We start from the raw sequence: 20,931 nt of genomic DNA on the forward strand, positions 1-20,931 counted from the left end.
AAAAATATCCTGAATGCATGTAAAAATAACCGTTTGACATGAAAACATTCCAAAAGCATTGGCATAATCTACCTTAACCAGTGAGCAAATCACTGGAGTACATTGCCTTTCTGAAAAATGGGCTTTAGAACTAAATAAACATCAAGTAAATGTGCTTTTAGTTAGCATTCAGATGCTATCCACGGGCCAATAAACTGAAGTATTAAAACAAAACTCATTTTCCATATTTTTTGCTTATTAGGGACCGAGCCTCGAAGGGCAAGGTCTCTATTGTTCTTCTTTTAGCAATGAATTTTATTTAATCTGATTCCAATTGAAGAGATTTATTTAGTTTGGAAAATAAAAGCTACTTGAACACGGTCCAACTGATTGCTATGTTAGCATCTCTCAATGTATTGAAACATTTCATTGAATTATTATTAAGATCACTGCAGTCACTTCCTTTTCGATATTTATTATCTCAACATATCACCAAATGTGTACAGCTGTTAATTTAAAGCTTTTTGTAATTTAAGTGTGTGTGTAGAGAGGCTGTCCTTTTCAAGCAGCTGCAATATTTTCGTATTTTGAGGATCTTGTGGGGTTTGGGGTTTGTCTGGGGCTCAGATTTGTGTTTTGATTTGCAGTTTGTCTTCTGAATTAAAGGCGCAGCTGTATCCGGTGTGGTAAATCGCTCGTTCGACATCCTGTTTGGTTTTAATTATTTGGTTCACAGGTGACCTTTATGTGTCTGACCTCATTTTTCACTAACAGCAGGTTAAAAAAAAAAAGAGATAAGAATCCCAAAATGTTTTCACATCTTTATCTTTATTGACAACAGAAAGAGAAACAGTTAACACGTCTACAGAAAAAAGAACAGACATGAACTCAGAGAGAAATTAAAGCTGGGAAACGAATATGGCTAAAGTTACCTCACGTGTTCTCAGGAGGTTTAAATTAAAATAAAGGAGGCCTATGGGTTAAAACAGCCTCACTGGAGCGATGTGACTTTACCAGGAGACAGCGGCACTTTGAAAAACCAAGAAAAGGAATAAAGCCCATAACTTTACATTTTGCCAATGAACCATTATGTTATTAAAGTATCAATTAAACTGCTTCTCTTGGAAGTGAAACGTTACTTTAATATATTATTATAATCTTGTTGGCTCCATTACTTTAAAAATGGCCCGTCTTTACCTGAGGGGTGATTATTCCAAAGTTGTGTGTAAATCTTTAACAGCAAACTGAAATACTGGGGGATTTGATGTTTGAGACAAATGGAATCATTCAAATGCCATTTTTATACATTACTGCCAATTCAAAGGAAGAAAACAGTGAAATCACACTTTTTTTTTCCACATTCTTGCACATGCTTGTCTAATATTTAGTCTATAACAGTTTCACCTTCAGTAAACTCAAGCAGTGAACCACAGTTGAGGGTTTCACGCCCTTTAAAAGGTCCCAGTGTTACAGTTAAAAGCATGAAGGAGCAGAATGAGCCAGTGGAGTGGAGCAAACTCCCATCAGTGCAGCAGCCTCTTTATCTTTGGGGTCTAAATGGTGAGAGAGGTTCTTCCAGCACTGTGTTGGCACACCTTATTTGATCTCTGATAGATTCAAGTAGTCGGATGATGAAAATAAGCCACGGGGGTCCAGCTGAGAGCAGATCCAGAAGAGAACATGAGTGTGTTTTTCAGAGCATTTCAAAAAGGTTGTAAACAACTGAAAGTGTATGAAAATGTCAAATCTGGAGAAGAAATACTGAGTTTGTAGTTTTGTAGTTTGAGGTCTTCATAATTACCGTCTCCTGCTGTGATGTTTTATTACCTTAACTCATCTCTGTTATACTTTCTACAGATTCACTCTTTAAAAGTTGTTCTACCGGGATTGGGTGGGAAAAGGCATCCCCATTAAGGTTCTGTGGTTAAATATACACTTATACTCATGCATATAAATATGAATTGTTCCATTTTTCTCGTTTTGGACCGAGGCTCCTTTCTCCTGTGTCTGTAGTTGTTTTCTGTGTTTACTGATATGCGGGTGGTGTTTTTCCTGTGATGATAGCGTCTGAAGGCCGCGGTGTGTTCTGGCGCCTCTGGAGGAGGAGGGGGGCGGGCAGAGGAGGAGGAGGCGTCTCCATGAGGTCCGCTGTGTCTGAGAGCAGCTCCCGCTCACGGTCTGGGTTCAGTCCCATGTCTGCGGCGGCCGGGGATTATCTGGCGTCGTTGAGCTGCCGGGCCACCGTCAGGATCTCCTTGGCTCCTTTGCCCAGCAGCAGGTCGGCCAGGTCAGCGCCCAGCTTCTCGGCGCGGTCCTGGGCGTCGCCGGGGATCTTGGCGGCCGTCACCCCGACCCGCTGGACCTGCTCGTCCACCTTCTGCACAGCCTGCGGCAGGGCGGTCACAGAGTGAGGGGCTTCTCCCAGTCAAGCACACGCCGGGTCACACGGAATCGAACCGCTTACCTCGCTTTCGGCGGCGATGCTGGTCTGCATGGTCTCCTTCAGACTCTCGGATCCGTCCAGACTGTACACCGCCCCCGTCAGGTAGAGCTGGAACAGCAACAGGCAGTCAGACAGCGCTGTGATCGCCCCCTGGTGGACGAACAGCTGCTCATATGGAGACGAGCTGAAGGGAAGCTACATCAATGAGTGGGAGGAAGATGCTCTAAAAGGTGGATGTGAGCTGGAGACAGGAAGACGGGTGTGTGGCGATCAGGACTTCTTTTACCTACCGTTCTTACCTGGCAGTCTTTCACCTGAGTGTGAACGGCGACCGGGACGCTGCAGCCGCCCTCCTGCGGAGCAGAGCTCAGCTCGTCACACAGGAAAACACAACAGCCAGTGTGTGCGTGTGCGTGTGTGTGTGTGTGTGTGTGTGTGTGTGTGTGTGTGTGTGTGAGCGTACCAGCCGTTTGAGGAAGGCTCTCTCGGCGATGCAGCGCAGCACCGTGTCGGGGTCGTGGAGGACTGACACCATCTCCAGGATGTCTGCGTCTCGGGCTCGAACCTCCACCGCTAAAGCTCCCTGACAACACACACACACACACACACACACACACATTTATAAAACACACGCACACACATTGCGTTCTCCATGCAGTGCTCACACAGCTCCTACCTGTCCCACTGCGTACATGCAGTCCTCTGGACCCAGGATCTACACAGGACACAAGCAGAGGTCAGGGGTCAGGGGTCAGAGGTCAGAGGTCAGGGGTCAGGGTATCACACAGGGCTCTGCTGGCCCGGGCGCGGCTCCGGTACCTGACTGATGCGGTCCTCCCAGCCCATCCTCCTCAGGCCGGCTGCGGCCAGGATGATGGCGGAGAAGTCGTTCTTGTCGTCCAGCTTCTTCAGACGGGTGTTGAGGTTTCCGCGCTGAAGGGCCGACGCTCAGGAAAACCACAAACAAACAAACGAACAAACAAACAAACAAACAAACTGCCCAGCGGTGGAGGGCTCGAGAGGAACCGCTGCTCCGCTGGTGTTTGGGATGTTTTGAACAGTGGCCAGAATCAAACTGCTTCTGAGCATTAAACTGATCGCTTGGTCACAAATTGAAGAATTAATAATGATTAATCACTATCTGTTAAATCTCTCTCTTTTTTTTTTTAAACATTAATTCGTAGTATTCCACAGGTCTGGCCTCTGGATTCAAACCTTTCAGTCAGGATTGTCACCACGTCCACAATATGTTACATTACTACTAATACATTAAAAAGCAATACAATCATTTATTACTATTAATAAATAATGATGACAAAGTTTTTAAGAGGATACGATGTCTTTGAAGTCCAGGTGAGGAAACCTCTTCTTCAGCTGAGCAGCGCGACGCAGAGAGCTGGTGCCAATCACACTGAACACACACACAATTGTTATTGATGCAGGCGTACAGGAACAGGTAAGTTGAGATGGTGCAGAGTGTGTGTGTGTGTGTGTGTGTGTGTGTGTGTGTGTGTGTGTACATACCTGTTCTCGGGCAGTGTGTCCAGGGTCTTCCCGGCGTGTTTGGGATGCAGAACCACTGCATCATGGGGGTTTTCTCTCCTGCAGTAAACAGACATGGAGTGAAACAGGTGGAACAGTAAACACTGGTCAGTACATGAGGAAAAACACACCAGCGCTCTTTCTCTTGAATTTCCCAGTCTGGGATTAATAAATTATCTCTCTATCTATTTCTCTTGCTCCTGACGGCTTTATTTCTTTACTCCAGTCCACAGCAGCAGTGTTTCAGTGTGTCGGAATTCCTACAGTAAAATCTGGACAACCCATCAAACAAACATGTGACGAAGAGGAAAAACTACATTGGAAGCTGGATTTATTCTCCACATTATTCTGAGAAGTCTTGTGTTTTTCAACATTTTGTCTAATTGCAAAAAAAAAAAAAATTCTCAGCGCCTTTTTAAATCATGCATTCTTCTGTCATTGTGATGAATTATGACGGCTGTACCTCCAGTCACACAGCAGCAAGAGGGTCACGCTCCTCACCAACTCTTCAAATATATTTTATATCACTTAACACTGAGTGTGTTTATGCATTGGTATGAGTTTAGTTGATATACTTTAATACTACTTGTAAGCATGCATATTTAGGTATGACTGTCTGTTCAGCTTTATTCAGTCCGGTTGTGTGTTGCCGGTGCTGAGAGAGTCCAGGCAAGCAGCGTGAACAGGAAGAGCTGTGGGCTGGAACCAAATCACCTCCCTCAAAAGGGGGGCAGGGAGATCATTTTTTGGTTTTGGTTCTTTTGTGTCAACTTGACATTAGTTTGGTTTGGTTCTTTTGACTTCTTTTAAAAAACAAAGTTAATTTGATGAAACATTTTCGTTAATAAATAGCTTTCTTTCTGAAATCCTCATGTTTGACCGGCTCGGTCCCTCACATCAATTTAACAGATCATTTGAAGGAAACAGAAATAAAGGTGTCACTTGTGTGATAAAGCGTAGCAGCTTTTCGCTGTCAAACAGAGACACCTAGTGGTCACAGCTGGGATGTGTCTATAATTTAACATATCAGTTCATTTTTTTAATAGAAACAGCAAAAAAATCAAACAAAGTGATTTATAGTCCAGAAAATAGAGTATTATTGTCTGGCTGTCAGTACTTCATGTGGTTTGTTGTTTCTGCTTCAGGCTTAGTTTTCATGATTAAAAGAGTTGAAATGAGACGTGCACTCACTTGAGCACGGCTCCGATGGTGAATCCTGGAGGCAGCGTGGTGGGAAGGTCTTTGAGTGAGTGAACCACCAGATCCACCCTGCAGACCACACACACACACACACACACACACACAAAATAAAATAAAGCATCTTTTGACGCAGCGAGCCCAGCTGGACCAGCGGCTCTCCTTTCATGACTGAACATCAGACGGACTCTTACTAAACTTCACTGCTTCTTAGGGATCAAAAAAGAAAAAAAGAAGTCGGCAACTCACTCGTTCTTCTCCAGGGCGTTCTCCAACTCTTTAGTGAACAGACTCTTCTCACCGATCTGCAAACATAAGGACAATGTTACAAACTTAGTAAATATGGAATAATCTTTTCAAGCACTGTGATAAAAACTGAATCAAATAAAAACATTATACAGATATTTCACTGTGTTTTGAGATTTGTTCTTCAGAATAATAATCACGGCTATGCTTTCCTTTCATGTCGGTGTTTTGACTCATTTTTCATTGATTTATGGAAAAACTTGTGGCTATCACAAAGAACTACAGACACACAGCTGGTGTTTCCTGTGCTGCTGGACAGACTCACCTTGGACAGAGCCGTGTCCAGGATCTTGTCTCCGGTTGTTGACATGGCGACTGAAACGCAAACACAGACGATGTGTTGAGAAAAAGAACTTAAGTAGAAAACACAAAAACTGGACACAACCTTGAGTTTAATGGAGGAAAATTCATTCATTCATTTTCCGCCGCTTCATCCCTTTCGGGGTCGCGGGTGGCTGGAGCCGATCCCAGCTGCTGTGGGCGAAGGCGGGGTACGCCCTGGACAGTTCGCCAGTCTGTCGCAGGGCTGACATATATAGACAAACAACCATTCACTCACACATTCATACCTAGGGGCAATTTAGGGTGATCAATTAACCTACCATGCATGTTTTTGGACCGTGGGAGGAAGCCGGAGTACCCGGAGGGAACCCACGCACACACGGGGAGAACATGCAAACTCCACACAGAAAGGCCCCGAGCCCCGGTCCTTTGAACCCAGGACCTTCTTGCTGTGAGGCAAGAGCGCTAACCACCGCGCCACCGTGCGGCCAGAGGAAAATTAACAGGTTGAATTTTCAGTGACAGTCAAACAAAGGGTTGATGGAAAAAATCTTTTCTTTCACTGGTAAGCAGCTCACTAACAAAGGAGAAACTGTGTTTTATAGCTGATTAAATAGGAAAAAATTGGATTTTCTCCACGTTTAGAAGATTCTGCTGTAACGGTTAAGACGATTACGTTTTTTCTGGAAACAGGTCAGACAGAAACGACTCTCAGCTGCAGCACACCTGACCGGAATGAGAGGCTCGGTTTTTAATTTTAACGCTGGATTGACACACGCCGAAGCAGCAACACGTCTCCATGGAAACTCCTCAACTACAGGAAGAACAACCGAGTGACCGGACCGGACCAACTGGTCTGATCACTGAATCCATTCATCCCCCGGTGTTATGGGGATTTCTGCATGCAGACAGGGCAGTGGCCTCAGCATGACGAGGAACGGGAAGACTTTTCTTTATTAAGACATTCTCACAGTTTCCTGGCATCATTGTCCGTGTGTCACGTTGTGCCGTTCCGTTCAGAGGAAACTTGCTCATCTTCTCTCACAGAAACCACAGATGACACCATCTCATCAGACAGATCCACAGAGGAAGCTCATCTCTGGGATTCAACCTGCCTACTCCTAGTATTCAGACACTTCCTGTTTTATTCTAAGAACAAAATCTTTTTACTGGCTTAGTAACAACGAAATGACATTTTTTTGGTCAATTTCTACAAATCAAAGCTTAAAACATGTAAATAACTTCACAATATTTGAGAAATCTACTAAAATCCAGAAGAAGATCTCATTTTAATCGATATTCATATCACAATAATTTTGTGACAAACATGAAAGTTCCCGCCGCCTCAGTACAAACTGACCAGAGATTCAATCAACATGCGGTGAAGTTGACACATTTCCAACCAGGCAGACGAGGTGGGAAAACACAGCAACAGGTACGAGACGAAAAACACTCCAACCAGGAAAGGTTTCAAACTTTCAGCAGAGGAAGTAAATCCGGTAAACTCTCACCAATCTCCAGATGGACGTCCGGGTACAGCTCCTTCAGTTTGTCGGCCACGCTGTCCGTCTGGATCCGAGCCAGCTGCAGAGCAGACCGTTAGAAATCAGTACGGGCCGAAGAGGAGGAGGAAGAAGAGGCTGGAGGTGATCAGCTCAGAGCAGGCTGGGGTTTTCTGAGCTCTTTCTGCTGGTGTGAGGTGTGCGTTACAGGCAGGACGGTGGGAGGTGAGAGGGGTGCGTACCTGGCTCTTCCGGGTCCCGATCCGGATGACGCGGCTCACCTTGCCGTTCCCGTCCTGTGAAGGAAGAAGAAACAGCCTCAGCTTCCAGCACATGTCTCCCCTCAGCGATCCCCCTCTCTCCCCTGCCTCTCCTCTCCCCTCTCCTCACCCTGATGTACTTGTAAGGTCCTTCCTCCATCATCCTGAGCTCCTCGCTCTGTGGCGCCTATTGTACGCTGAGCGGTGTGTGAGGATCCCCGCTGAGGTCATATAGTCCCAGCAGATACTAAACAGTAGAGCGTCTGACCACACACACACACACACACCCTCCCTCCTCCTCCCTCCTGAGGGATCTCCACCCCTTCATGTCTCTGCTTCTATAAGATAAGTGTGCCAGTTCATGGCGTCCGTTATGAGGAGCAGGGATGGGCAGCTAAGGAGGGTCCCGATCAGAGGTGTGGCCAGCGGGGAGAGCGCCGGCTCTGCTCTGAACTGACGGGACGAGAGCAGATAACAACAAGCTTGTCTCAACTGAGGAGCCCAAGAAGAAATCTTTATTTTTACACTTCACCTCATCTCATAAAATAGCACTCCCTCTTACACGACAGGGTTCAAAACCACATATTCAAATAAGATGAACACACTTTGACCACAAAAAGTGTGTAGTTCAGGAGCCTCATAGAGACTGATGTCATCCAGAGTCGGCCAGACCAGGAAAACAGCGCCATAATAACCTTTAAAGTTAAACTAGAAAGTTTTTTATTGTTGTGGTGAAGAGTATATTTTTGGAAAATTTCAACATTTTCACAAAACCAAAAGATTACGACTGCAAATGATTATAATTTCAACATAAAGCCAATTTAAATGAAAAAGTTCCCTTTAAAAATACAGTGAAATGTCCAAAAAACTCAATCCAAAGTCCAAAAATCAAAGGTCTCTTTCTAAAATTAAGCCCAAACTGAAATCTCTCACGTTCTAGCTTTGACCCACTGGTCTGATGTTTGACACCCCGGGTTTAGAGCTTCACCTCTACCTGTGTCATCAATTTCAATTCAAATATTCTAAGAGAGAATTTATTTGTGTCTCTATTCAGCCAGATTCTTCCGACTGGTCCATAAATAAGCCCAGGTTGGTGGAATCCTCTGGGGAATAAAACGGTATGTAAATGAATGAATAATTCTTCTTATAATGGAGTCAGTGAGAATATTTTTGGAATATAAAGACATTATTTATGTATCTGTGTTTAAAAAAAACACTGTTTTGCAACTTTCATCAGTAAATGTCCAGATTAGAGACAGTTTGTGAACTTGGTTCTTTTTTTTACTTTTATTTCTCAGCTTTTGATCATACTGATCATAACTGATATGAAGTATTTTCTTTCACATTTAAAGTTTTGTCAGGTGGAAGTTGCAGAGAATTGATGCACTTTACATGCAAACATTTACACACTGAGTCATTTTTATATCGCACATATGTAAAAACTGTTGATACGCATGTTTTTTCTCCTCTTTTAATCCCCACATCTCACTGTGTAATAAGAAAAGAGGCTTAACTTCCCCTTGCTGGTCCCATTCAGAACTTCACTGAAAAATCTGACAATATTAAGTATTTTCTGTAAGATTCAAGGTTTTCACGTCATGAAAATTCTCCACATTCCTCAGTAGATTATGAAGCGGTAGAGAGTCATGGTGAAGGCTGCACTGCTCATGATCTGATAACACTGATATTAAAACATGAATCACACGCTGTTACTGAGTTCAGAGCTGATAGATCAGAGCTGGGACGGAAACTAAAGTTCAACACGACACCAGAGAGTCTGTGCAGAGTGAATGAGCCGCTATAAATCCCAAGTGCCACTTTAAATGTACTTTCTAGGTAAAAACTCGCACTGCTGTTGGAATTTTAATCGGTGATTAGCTAACAATTTGGCTCGTAAAGTGTAAAAAAGCAGAAAGAACACGAGGTTTGGACTGAATCTAAAGCCAGTGACCACTGCTTCTGGTCTTATCTGAACTCTGTGGACGGTTTATCGCTGTAAATATAAAAGTATTTTGTTCCAACATGACACAGGAGGCATTTTAAAACAGCCAGAGCTCAACAGTGAAACATTTAGCCTTCATTAGCCCCTTTTCAAGCTATCTGTCAAAACTCACAGGCCCCGCCCTCTCCATCCTCCCAGCCAACGAGAGCTCAGGATACGCTGACTGACGCAGATATAAGCCAATAAGCGCGCACACACGCCGCAGAGAGCGCTGAATTTCTGCACGCGAGGCATGCACTGTATATAAAGACCTACCGAGGAACTGGCCTCCTCCGACATGACGGCGAACGGGCTCACGGCGGCCGTGAAGCCCCGGTGGAAGCAGTGGGTTCCGGTGCTCGTTAAATCAGCGCGCCGCTCTCACGCTGCCGCCGCTGCCATGTCTGAATGGAGCGGCCGCACTGCAGTGGCATTGGCCCGGCACGCTGGAGGTCGTTTCCTGCTTCCGGCTCCCGCTTCCGCTTCCTTCCGCGAGGCGGCGCAGCCGCACAAGAATTCCTCAAAGTTCACCACACGTGTACAGCGAAAACACAAAAATCCAGTGAAAATGTTTTTTTAATTTTTGAAGCATTTTGTGATTGTTCATCTTGACTGAAATTAAAGATGATGACGTGTGCCATGCAGCTCACTGAAAGGTGACTGAGAGGTCACTGTCATTAATGATCTAATGATGATGTGTCACCTGTACATCTGAATATAACGTGACCTGCCGCTTATAAATATGAGGACATAATGAATCATGGAGAATGTGTGGATGGAGTGAGAAATCCATCTATCTATCTATCTATCTATCTATCTATCTATCTATCTATCTATAGGCGTCAAACATTCATAGGGAATCATAAAGTCCTCTTCCTAAACATGTCATTCAACTGTGTCACACATGAGGCCTTGTTCATGAGGGAGGTGTGGGGAAGAAACTGTTTTTTTGTCATGAGGTTCTGACCCTGGAGGCCCAGAACCTCCTTCCAGAGGGGAAAGTTTGAAAGAGTTGGAGATTTTACATTTTGTCTTGTAAGATGGCATTTTAGTGAATTTACTGTAATACGATGTCAACCTGTTCAGGTTTCATATTAAAAAAGTATATTCACTCAGTTGTAGACCTTTTCATAATGTTCTGAATTTGTCTGGATGTGGCCTTCGAACTGAAATTAATTTGGGCAGGGATTGAAGTTTCCTCTTTATCTATTTCCTTTCTTTTTTTAAATAGAATTTTTTTCTTCCTTTTTTGTTTTTAAAGAGCACGTCTGATACATTGAAATACTTTTGAGGAGAGAAGATATCTGCACTGAATTAAAAGATAGTAAAAAAAATTTCAAACATAAAACAGCCATGTCAGTTATGTTTTTTTTTTTTTTTTTTCGGGGATGGGGGGGTGGGGGGGGGGTGTCTAAAACTGAACGTCTGATTTTTAAATCAACCATTGTTGGATTGTTTCAATTGCAAATTCTTATCTTTTTTTTCATTAATGTGACCAAATATAGTTTTTCTGAATAAGATGACTCTGTCAAAACCACAGGACAAGTTCTTTGCGTCATCCATGTAGTTTTCCATTTCAGTTTGTTTCTGTTCACGTTAAAGTGCTCAGATCATGAGTCCACAGCTTGTCAGACTGTGATAACAAGGAATATGCATCACAGTTATCTTAAAAAGTCTATATTTGAGGAAACTTGTGGAGAAAATAGATTCACCTACATATATCATTATGTAATCAATAACTGATTATCCAGTGATTAATTACAAATGATTGTAACATTATAGAACACTGGGACCCAGAAAGTGGGAAAGTAGGTTTTGGAATATATATCCCTCATATCCACATCTGTCAAAGCAAGAGATTGTCTGATGGAGTCTCTATTTTCTCAGCAGAGCTGATAGCGCTACTGTGGGCCCTGTGGTGGGTTGAGGAGGGGGGGTTTCGCAAGGTGGTCTTGTGTTCAGATTCTCTTTCATCTCTGATGGCACTAAGGGGAACTGAGGCAGGACATGCCAGAATGGAGATAGTTGGGGAGATACTAATGGTGGTGTCCAACCTGGAGAGAAGGGGATGCAGTGTCAGGTTCATGTGGATGCCCTCACATGTAGGGATAGAAGGAAATGAGGTGGCAGACAGGGTAGCAAAGTGCAGCTTAGGTAAGAAGGAGGTGGATATTAGAGTCCCTTTAGGGAAAATGGAGTGCTGAAGCTTTATTAATAAAAGAATCCATCGCCAGTGGCAGCAGGAGTGGGAGGGAGACAGCAGAGGGAGGAAGCAGTTTCAGATACAGCCATTAGTACATCCCACAAAGAGAGCATATATGAAGAGGGCAGAGGACGTCAAATTAACAAGGCTTAGGCTCGGGCACTGTGGGTTAGCCAGTGGGTTGATGCTAATAGGGAAACATCCTGATGGGAAATGTAATCACTGTGAATGCTTAGAGTCTGTGAGCCATGCCTTAATGGTATGTCCAGCATACACAGATCAGAGGAGAACATTATTTATAAATCTGGAAAAGTTGGGTCTGAAAGCATTTTCTCTTTCTACAATACTGGGTGAGGGATTGAGGGACAGGGAGATTGCACTGGCAGTAGTTCTCTTTCTTTTGTTTACGGGTCTGTATAGCAGGATTTAGATCTCTGAAGGTGAAGATGTAATTGCGGGAATCACCTGGGTGTGGCAGCAATGCACCGAGTTGTGCACAGTCTGCCGGAAAGGAAGAAGAAGAAGAAGCATAGAACACTGCATCACCCTGAACACACCTTCCCCTCTGTGAGACATGGTGGAGGCAGCATCATGCTGTAGGGATGCTTTCCTTCAGGAGGAAAGGGGAGGCTGCTCAGAGCTGATGGAAAATGGATTGATGAAAACCTGTTGAGTCTGATGAAAGACTTGAGACTAGCGGGGGTGGGAGCTAACGTCCCAATAGGACAATAACCTCCAACACCCAGCCAGAGCTACAGTGGATGGTTTGGATCAAAGAGCATTTGAAAATCTGGACGGACATGAACATTACTGTTTACAGATGCTCTCTATCCAATTTTATTGAGCTGTTTCAGAAAGAATGGACAAAAATTTCAGTCTCTAGGTGTTCAAAGCTGCCTTCATGCACCAGGATGAGCTCCTCAGACCCACAGTGGGACCAAATGCTGGTACAGTGGCGCCCTGGTTCCTTCTGATGTAGGACAATGCTGGCCTCATGTGGCCGACGTGTGTCAGTAGTTCCTGTGTGATGAAGGCAATGATACTGTGGACTGGAAGTTCCCCAGATAAGACCTGGATTCACTCGAGCACACCTGGGACATCGTGGCTCGTTCCATCCACCACGGACTGTCCAGGATTCGATCGATGCTTGATTTCAGGTCTGGGGTGAGATACCATCGAACAGCCACCGTTTCATCCGGAGCATGCCGAGCATGTTGATAGGCCCAACCACACTGAAAGATCACAGTTCTTGCAAATGGGCCCCTCATGGGTTTGGGGCCATCAGTTGCCGTGTGGAGACATCAGGTTGATACACAGTTCGTGTTCATGGTTCTCTCATAATTCCACCTGTGTTAGTTCACAGTCTGGATGCCTTCGTGAGAATCCAAAGTAAATAACAATACAAATAAAGACGAAACATTGAATGAGAAGGTGCGTTTAAACTTTCACTGGTCGTGTGAGTGGTAACCCACCACTAACCCCCGACCCCGTGATGCCCGCCCCTGCTGGAACAAGGGGCGGGGCCAGCAGTGTGTGGTTACCCGGGCAGCGGAGACAGTGGGCGGGGCTTCCTCTCCGGTCAGCTCGCTGTGCCACATAGACAGGCTGCGGTCGGTTCACGGGACACCGTCTCAAACAGGTAAAACCAGCATTTCTATCACCATTAACCAGGTCAACACTGACTAGTACAGCCAGACTACTCAACCAAACTAAGTAAGCCTCACAGAGGCCGGTGAGCGCCCCGTATCCATCTTTAGCAAACAGGCTAGCGTCACGGAGCTAGTAAGTTAATTCAAGCGGAGAACTTAGCCTAGAAGCTAGCAGTAACACCGTAACAACAGCTGTTCACTACATAACGGGAGAGGGATCAACCGGTACAAACCGATTCACGTGGGCTCCTGTCCACCGTAACAATCACCGGGACCAATCAGCTGGAGAGCAATGAAACAATACAAACCGTGTTATAACCGGTGTTTGGGATTAAGTGGTTTCCCCGTTAACTGGTGACTGACTTCCTTTACTGGCAATCATTGCCGATGTTCAGAAGCCCAACAGAAATCGCAGAGCTGTCTTAGCGAACGCTGGTAAACTGCATTTACAATAATGCTTCAAAGTGTCGTCCGTTTTGTGGTTCTGGGTTTAACTCTTGCAGTTAAATAGCGGACGTTCAAGGAAGCGAGTCACCAGTTAACAGGGAAACAAGTTGGTCCAAAACACCTGTTCATCCAGGCACCTGTCCGCTGTTGGTCTCACAGGGAACAAACTGTAGGATGTCTGCTTACTTCTACGTTCAAACTCGAAATCCTGACCTTCATTTCGAGAGGAGTTTAAAGTTTTTAGGGTCATCTAAAATAATATCACTGCAATCAACACATTTTCCACATATTTCTTGTATGAAATACACACCAAGCCATCCAATATGGCTTTGCTTTCCATTCTTATTTTTAATGTGGGACACTGCTGGAAAGATGATTGAGTCCCCATAAAATAAAAAATGTCTTTGACCAGCTTATATTTTGCTTCTATTGGCTTCTCTTTCAGTTATCTCTAAATTTGTGCCAAATAATTTTGTAAAAGTGAGTATTTCAGTCATCCAACTTTGTGTCTTTTCAACAGATACTGCAATAATGTGCATTTTTTTTCGAAATGCATGTAATCAAGTGACATGAGTTGGTCTAACTGGTGAGTTGAGTCCATCATAACGTGGCCTCCTCCTGTTTGTCTCCTGCGCCTCAGGCCTGGGGCCATGGCCAAAGACCCGCTGGCCGAGGCGGGCTTCTTCTTTGATGAGCTCAACAAGCTGCGGGTGCTGGAGCCCGAAGCCAGCCAGAAGACGTCTGAGCTCAAAGAGGAGTGCAAGGAGTTTGTGGACAGTAAGAGGATGTTTTTAGTGTGTCTGTGCGTGCGTGCGTGTGTGTTTGTGTGTGTGTGTGTGTGTGTGTGTGTGTGTGTGTGTGTGTGTGTGTGTGTGTGTGTGTGTGTGTGTGTGTGTGTGTGTGTGTGTGTGTGTGTGTGTGTGTGTGTGTGCTTGGCCGGCCTCTCCAGACACGACTGCTTGGTCATGTGTGTTTCTGTCCTTCCCAGAAATCGGACAGTTTCAGAAGATCGTGGGCGGCCTCATTGAGCTGGTGGACGAATTAGCAAAGGAAGCAGAAACAGAAAAGATGAAGGTGAGCTGGATATTTGACAGTTGTCCTCAACATCTGGATGTATTCCATCTTTAAAAAAAACAAAAGAACACTCTTTAATCTTAGATCTCTCTTTTCGAACTCCTGACTTCACTGTGGCTGAAATCAATAAACACTTTGAGCACATTTTGTTTTTTTATAGTTTAATGCTGATCACATGCAGAAAAGTCAAACTCTGTCCTGACAACATGTGACACTAAAGTTTCCACCTGCTGCTCTCTGTCAGGCCATCGGAGCCAGAAATCTGCTCAAGTCTGTGGCCAAACAAAGAGAGGCCCAGCAGCAGCAGCTGCAGGCGCTGATAGCGGAGAAGAAGATGCAGCTGGAGAGGTGAGGAGTTTTCTTCAAGATCAGCTGGAGAAGTTCTGACTGTCCATTAGAGCTGATGTCACGTCCTGCAAGAGAGAACCAACGCTATCCAACATTTTGTCGATTCTTCAATATTAATGAGAATGACAAACGTAAGGCAGACTATTCTGTTCTGCCAGCATATCAAAAGGCTAAAGCAAGTTCACAAAACAGCTCCTTCACCACCAGAGACATGTGAACCAGCAGAATCCTGAATCCTCTGAGCAGTTATAGGTCTAGGGCTGGGTAGATGGTGAACAAGGTTTAGGCTGACTCTTTTTTGTTTTTTGCACCAAGTCTTTTATTGGAAATTTATATGTAGAAGAAAGAACTACAAAAATACAGAACAAAAACACTCCCCAATATGTTACTGTACCACTCAGTATGGTATGTCACACATATATCATTTGAAAATTGTTGTTGTGTAGAAAGAAAAAAAATCTAATCAATTACAGTAACAGAATTGCCCTGGTACAAATAAAAAATTAAAAGATAAATCGGTGGAAGTCAAGACGATGGAAAGAAAAAAAAATACGAAGCATGACTTCTTTAATATGTGCAATACAGGCTCAGTCATGAAATTGTTCAGCAATAGTGACGTCCAGGTTCTTCATATAACTTAAGAAGGGCTTCCAAGTCGTGTAAGATTCTTATGCACAGCCTCTGGTAGAAAAGTGAATTTTCTCTAGGACCAAATACTGTAACAGGTCATTAATCTACATCCTAAAGGTTGGAGGGAATTGATCCTTCATTTAAGAAGAATCCGTTGCCTGGCAATCAAAGTCCCAAAGGCTACTGTTGTTTTTTCTCCTGTCATTAAGATTAAAAAGACAGACTCTTTAAATGTATTAGCAGTTCACTATCGGTCAGGACAGACTCATTTCTGTCAGAGTTCTCTGGTGCTGAAAATCAACAACAACAACAAAAACACTCAAACTGTTGCGTCACTCGTCTTATCTCAGCTGAGAATTCTTGAATGAATGATTGAAGCCAGACTTTGTTTGCCGCCTGCTGCAGGTATCGGATCGAGTACGAAGCTCTGTCCAAAGTGGAGTCGGAGCAGAACGAGTTCATCGACCAGTTCATCTTGCAGAAGTGAGGCTGTCGACCACAAACCTCCAACCTCCGAGTGCCTGAAGCGTCTTCTTCCTCCAGCAGTCCGCCCGCTCTGCCAGGGAGCTGGAGCTCTGGATCCAAAGGCTATTTCTACTATTTATACCCCAGACTCGCCTCCGTATCTACTTTTCTGACTTTTTGTATCGGTGCAGACAGGCGCAGCACCTGCATGCATTTTGTAAATATGCCGAAGTTCCTGACGGGATCAGGAGGTTTTCATTCCCTCCTCACGGTACAGAACAGCAGGCATCTCACATTTCTCCTGATAACTTCAAGATAAGTTCAGACATCAGTCACCAAAAATGTTTGGATCCAACCAAGTAAGAATTTCAATCTGCGATGCAGGAGTGAGGCTGAGCAGAGTGCGACAACAAAAGGATAAAGAAATACCAGTGGAATTCATGCTCTAAAGAAAAAGCTAATTGTTGCACATTGCAGCATTTTATTGACACTACGGGACCAAAACATCCACCAATGAAGAACTTTTGACATTTCATTGTATTTTGCACCATAATGGCAGATTGTTGTGTGCAGGTTTGGTGAAAAGGTACCGAAGGTGCTGTACTTTCTGGAGTACGAGTCACACCTGTGGAGACAAGCTGCAAGAAATCACATTCACCTCTGAAGAATTTGTAACGGGATTTCTGTAATAGCCTGTTAACTCTGTGACAAAGTTCTGCTGTCACTCAGTATGAATGGAGGTTTTTGTTGGAATACAGAGACAAGTCACTTCCTGCTAAATCGTATGAGCAACCAAACAACTGAAATAGTGACTTATATTCTGGGAAATACGGTAACTTCTATCATGTTTCATTCATCACTGCACCAAATCAAGGGAAACATCTGGATGTGAAGGTTTCATCGGTCCAGACCACTGGATGAGCGTCGCTGCCATCTGTTTTACATGTTATCTACAGGATATGTTATTTAAAACAAGTTATTTAGAGCGGTTTATTTAAAGCGTGAGTCATCGAGAATATCAGCCAGCTTCTTCTACATTCCTCCTCTGGACGACAGGATTCTCTGTGTCACTAACAGCGTCAGAATGTGTGCTGAATGTAGAAGCGGCGAGGAGTCCAGGCGCCGCCGCAGCTCTTCTCTCCAGAACCTCCCAGTGCCTCCAGAAGAGCCGCCGGCGACCTGCACGCTGCAGCAGCAGCTCCCACAACACAACGGTTTACTTGAAGAGCCTCGATTGCACAAACAGATCATTGTTGCTGTTGTTGTTTCAATAAACATGACTTCATGCACACTGGTGGATCAATTATTTATTTAATCTAGAGGCGATCCAGCACTGATCAGATTGTCTGATCAGTATTTTTCATTTTAAGAGATACTGCACTGAATTCATTTTAGCCCCAATGAAGCAAAGCAGCCCCAAACCATGATGCTTCCTTCACCATACCTCTGCCCCCTTCGTGTTCTTTGCAAACAGAAAAATGTCAGTTATAACACAGCCTTCTGTATTGTCCAGACTGGTCAGCTCACGCTAACCACATGACATTTAGCAAGCTAACAGACAGGACGTCCATCGGTTCCAGCACCGTCGCACACTCCCATCGTGCAGCTCACTTCTTGGTATACTGTCAAATCACAAGAGAGTTATGGTCAGGCCGCTGAACTGATGGCGATTGGTTTTCCTGATCTGGTCCTGACCTTGTGGAGGATCCAGTCAGCGTCTGCTATGGCTCTCTGGATCATCAGCTGAATCCTCTCCGGGTCGTCCTCGTCTGAATGGCTGTTGTAACCCTGGAGCCCCAACACACAGCAAAGGATCAGGACGACGTACGGGACGCTACGTGGTTCTGATAAGCTAATGGTCCCACTCTGAAGATGTTCTGAACTAATCCCAGAACACAAGGTTCAAAACTGACCCTCTGGCAACATTGTCTTCAAGCACTTATTAGCAGGTTAATAACAGATTACTACTAGACCTCAGTTACAACCACTGACGGTTCAGCGTTTTGTAAAGCTGCCGTCTCTCTGTCCCACTCACTGTTAGCGTAACCGGAGCGCTCATTTTAACAGTTGCTATTTCACTGAATCCCCTGTTCACTGCATGAGGAGAGCCTCTTTAATTCTTAAGATTAGTGTACATTCATCTTCTTCTCAATGTCATGACTTCTTCCGATTGTTGGACCATTGTTTCTTCCAAGAAACATCCAGATGACAGAGCATCTTCCTCCCTCTAAGATCCAGATTATAGAGGATCTTCTTCCCACTAACATCCAGATTGTAGAGCATCTTCCTTCTGCTAACTGTGGCCTGGTTAACAGACAAAAAAGCAATGCAAGTGTACTAACTTTTCATTTTCAGTGACAGATTTTTAGGATTTCTGAGCTATAATGAAGTCCTAAAGTTCCCAGTTTCTTCCGAGCCACCCCTGACCTGGTTGACGGCGTGGAGCTCTGAGCTGGTCTCACCTGTCTGATGGCGTGCTGATAGTGCTTCTGCATGGCTGTGGACGGCAGCAGCCTGCAGCACCTCAGCAGGTATCGGTAGAGCTGCACCGGGGTCTGGACCAGCTCGGCTCCCACCAGCGGCGGCATCAGGCTGCTGGTTCAAACACAGCCCCGGGGTCAGGTGAGCAACGGGGCAGCAAGCCTTCAAAACGTCACAGTGGAAACGCAATACTTTTCTGAAACAAAAAAACACAAGAACCATGCTTTTTCACTTGAAAAGTTGCGTTGTAAACATGATGCTTCTACAGTCCACACCAAACACTGACAGCCAAAACAAGCAAAACTGCTCAAACTGAGGGAGCAGAGGAATCAGACCAAATTGTTGTAAATTGGATAAAGACAAATGAACGTATTCCTTTTTTTAAACTTATATATTGTTTTACATCTAATGTGGAACACATTTGACAGTCTACATTTTGTATCACTGTATATCACTGCAAGATGGAAATGCACAGTTACACCATCAGTTCAGCTTTCACAAGGACCCTCAACAAACATTTTGGATTATTTTGTGTGTGTTTGTGTGTGTGTGTTTATTTCAGTCTCTTTCTTAGTGCGTGTGTCTGTGCGCGCGCTGACCTCTCTGCAGCCTGCTCTTTGTTCGGCTCGGGTTTTTCCGGTTCGGTTCGGTTCTGTTCGGCTAAGTTCGGCTCCTGCTGACAGTCAACAGGATGTTCGGCTCAGTTCGGGTTCTGCTGACAGCCAGCCCGAATGTTTGGCTCTGTTCGGATAAGTTCGACTCGTGCGGACAATCAGCGTGACACTCGGCACGGTGGATGTTGATGTTGATGACTGACCGTCAGAATCTGTGGTCAATGCATAACACAGACCGAGCAGGAAGTGAGGCACACTGTCTTCTTCTGGGCTGCAGTGACGGTGTGCACGCGCACTGCTGCCCTCTACTGTCGACTCTGCACAATGCAGTGGAGCTGGTCACGCCCATAGGAAGGCTTTTGTATCATTTGATCTAAAAATATCCAGAACAGTACATGGGGGTGAGGGGGGGTTGGGGGGGGGGTTCATTATTCGGCAGGACACATTTTGTCTCTGCCGAGATTTGCATCCCCTGGTTTTCTGGGGCCAAATAAGCTCCACATTTATATTATTAATTTCAACAAGTTAGAGATGCGGGTCTTTTAATCAATCCATGTGAATTATATAAACGTGGCATAAGGGGCAGATTATTAGTCATATTTAAGTATTTCTATTTAGAATAAATTTCAATAACTTCACTGCAATGTACAGTAGGCTAATTAAACTTGTCTCGACCCTCACTGGAGTCCTGTCCTACAGCATTTACTTTGACAAAAAAGACTATTCCACATTTTTCATGAAATTTTTTGAGTGATAATTTTCAATTACGTCACTTTACAGTACAGATCACTGAAACTCTACCCAGCTATCAAAGGATAGCATCCTTAATAAATCAATTTTTTTTTTAAATGTTTTATTAGTGATAACTTCCAAGAACTTCACTGTCATTTTGGAAATATATATTTTGTCATGCTAATGCAGGGTTTCCCTTGACAGCTGAGACAAGTTTCATAAGTCTACTGTACATTACAATGAAGTTATTGAAAAGTTTCATAAAAATGATGAAAAAATGTATTCATGGTAAAAACAATATTAGCTGTATTATAATCAACAAGGCTCCTTTGGTGGTTGACACAAGTTTCATAAGTCTTTTGTACGTTACAGTGGAGTTTTTCAATGTAATTGCCCACAAAATCCATTTTTATATCAAGTGCTGTAGTCTGATCAGTCTGCAGCTGCAAAATTAGAGTGTCACTATAGTCCTTTATAATCACAATATTTTCACAGGATGAAACTGATTGAATTGTAGGCTATACATTTATTTAATTTTAGTGCAATTACAGTCAATAGTTGGATGGCATTGGCCAGTCAAGTAATCTGTTACTTTCCCAACACTGGCCTCGACTCTTCAGGCTCAAGTAAGTCCTGAGTGCTGGAACTAGATGTGACCAAGCTGGACGTCATGCTGAAAGAGTGCACTGCAGACAGGTGAGAGCTTGGTTGGAAAGTCCAGATGCTTTTAGGTAGCATCTGAAATGACTTTAGCAGCAGGTCAGTGGACAAAGAACAACTCCTGTAGTGTGCTTAA

General features: G+C 44.2%; 3 protein-coding genes across 5 annotated transcripts; 1 reads left to right on the forward strand and 2 right to left on the reverse strand.

Annotated features, from left to right (window-relative positions):
• Positions 1 to 795: 795 nt before the first annotated feature.
• Positions 796 to 9,926, reverse strand: LOC115400899 (porphobilinogen deaminase-like). 3 transcript variants are annotated; one of them, XM_030108961.1, is made up of 14 exons: positions 9,769 to 9,926; positions 7,494 to 7,547; positions 7,261 to 7,333; positions 5,733 to 5,782; positions 5,411 to 5,466; positions 5,156 to 5,233; positions 3,947 to 4,024; positions 3,758 to 3,833; positions 3,242 to 3,355; positions 3,099 to 3,137; positions 2,886 to 3,005; positions 2,713 to 2,775; positions 2,444 to 2,530; positions 796 to 2,365 (listed from the first exon to the last, which is right to left on the reverse strand). In XM_030108961.1, exons 1-14 carry the CDS (start codon positions 9,790 to 9,792, stop codon positions 2,192 to 2,194), a joined length of 1,086 nt encoding a protein of 361 aa, XP_029964821.1. In that variant the 5' UTR covers positions 9,793 to 9,926; the 3' UTR covers positions 796 to 2,191. The 3 variants fall into 3 exon arrangements, with proteins under 3 accessions (XP_029964821.1, XP_029964820.1, XP_029964819.1); XM_030108960.1 differs by lacking the exon at positions 9,769 to 9,926 and adding an exon at positions 7,642 to 7,774 and having other exon boundaries at positions 2,722 to 2,775; XM_030108959.1 differs by lacking the exon at positions 9,769 to 9,926 and adding an exon at positions 7,642 to 7,774.
• Positions 9,927 to 13,267: 3,341 nt separating this feature from the next.
• LOC115400556 (intraflagellar transport protein 20 homolog) lies at positions 13,268 to 17,593 on the forward strand. The gene is made up of 5 exons (XM_030108531.1): positions 13,268 to 13,334; positions 14,432 to 14,568; positions 14,780 to 14,865; positions 15,110 to 15,213; positions 16,249 to 17,593. Exons 2-5 carry the CDS (start codon positions 14,442 to 14,444, stop codon positions 16,328 to 16,330), a joined length of 399 nt encoding a protein of 132 aa, XP_029964391.1. The 5' UTR covers positions 13,268 to 13,334; positions 14,432 to 14,441; the 3' UTR covers positions 16,331 to 17,593.
• Positions 17,527 to 19,654, reverse strand: LOC115401217 (LYR motif-containing protein 9-like). Its single transcript, XM_030109440.1, has 4 exons — positions 19,389 to 19,654; positions 18,771 to 18,985; positions 18,004 to 18,096; positions 17,527 to 17,930 (listed from the first exon to the last, which is right to left on the reverse strand). The coding sequence occupies exons 2-4, from the start codon at positions 18,894 to 18,896 to the stop codon at positions 17,916 to 17,918; spliced, it is 234 nt and encodes a 77-aa protein (XP_029965300.1). The 5' UTR covers positions 18,897 to 18,985; positions 19,389 to 19,654; the 3' UTR covers positions 17,527 to 17,915.
• Positions 19,655 to 20,931: the final 1,277 nt, after the last annotated feature.

This window comes from Salarias fasciatus, chromosome 14 (genome assembly GCF_902148845.1).
Source record: "Salarias fasciatus chromosome 14, fSalaFa1.1, whole genome shotgun sequence".
Classification (NCBI taxonomy): domain Eukaryota; kingdom Metazoa; phylum Chordata; class Actinopteri; order Blenniiformes; family Blenniidae; genus Salarias; species Salarias fasciatus.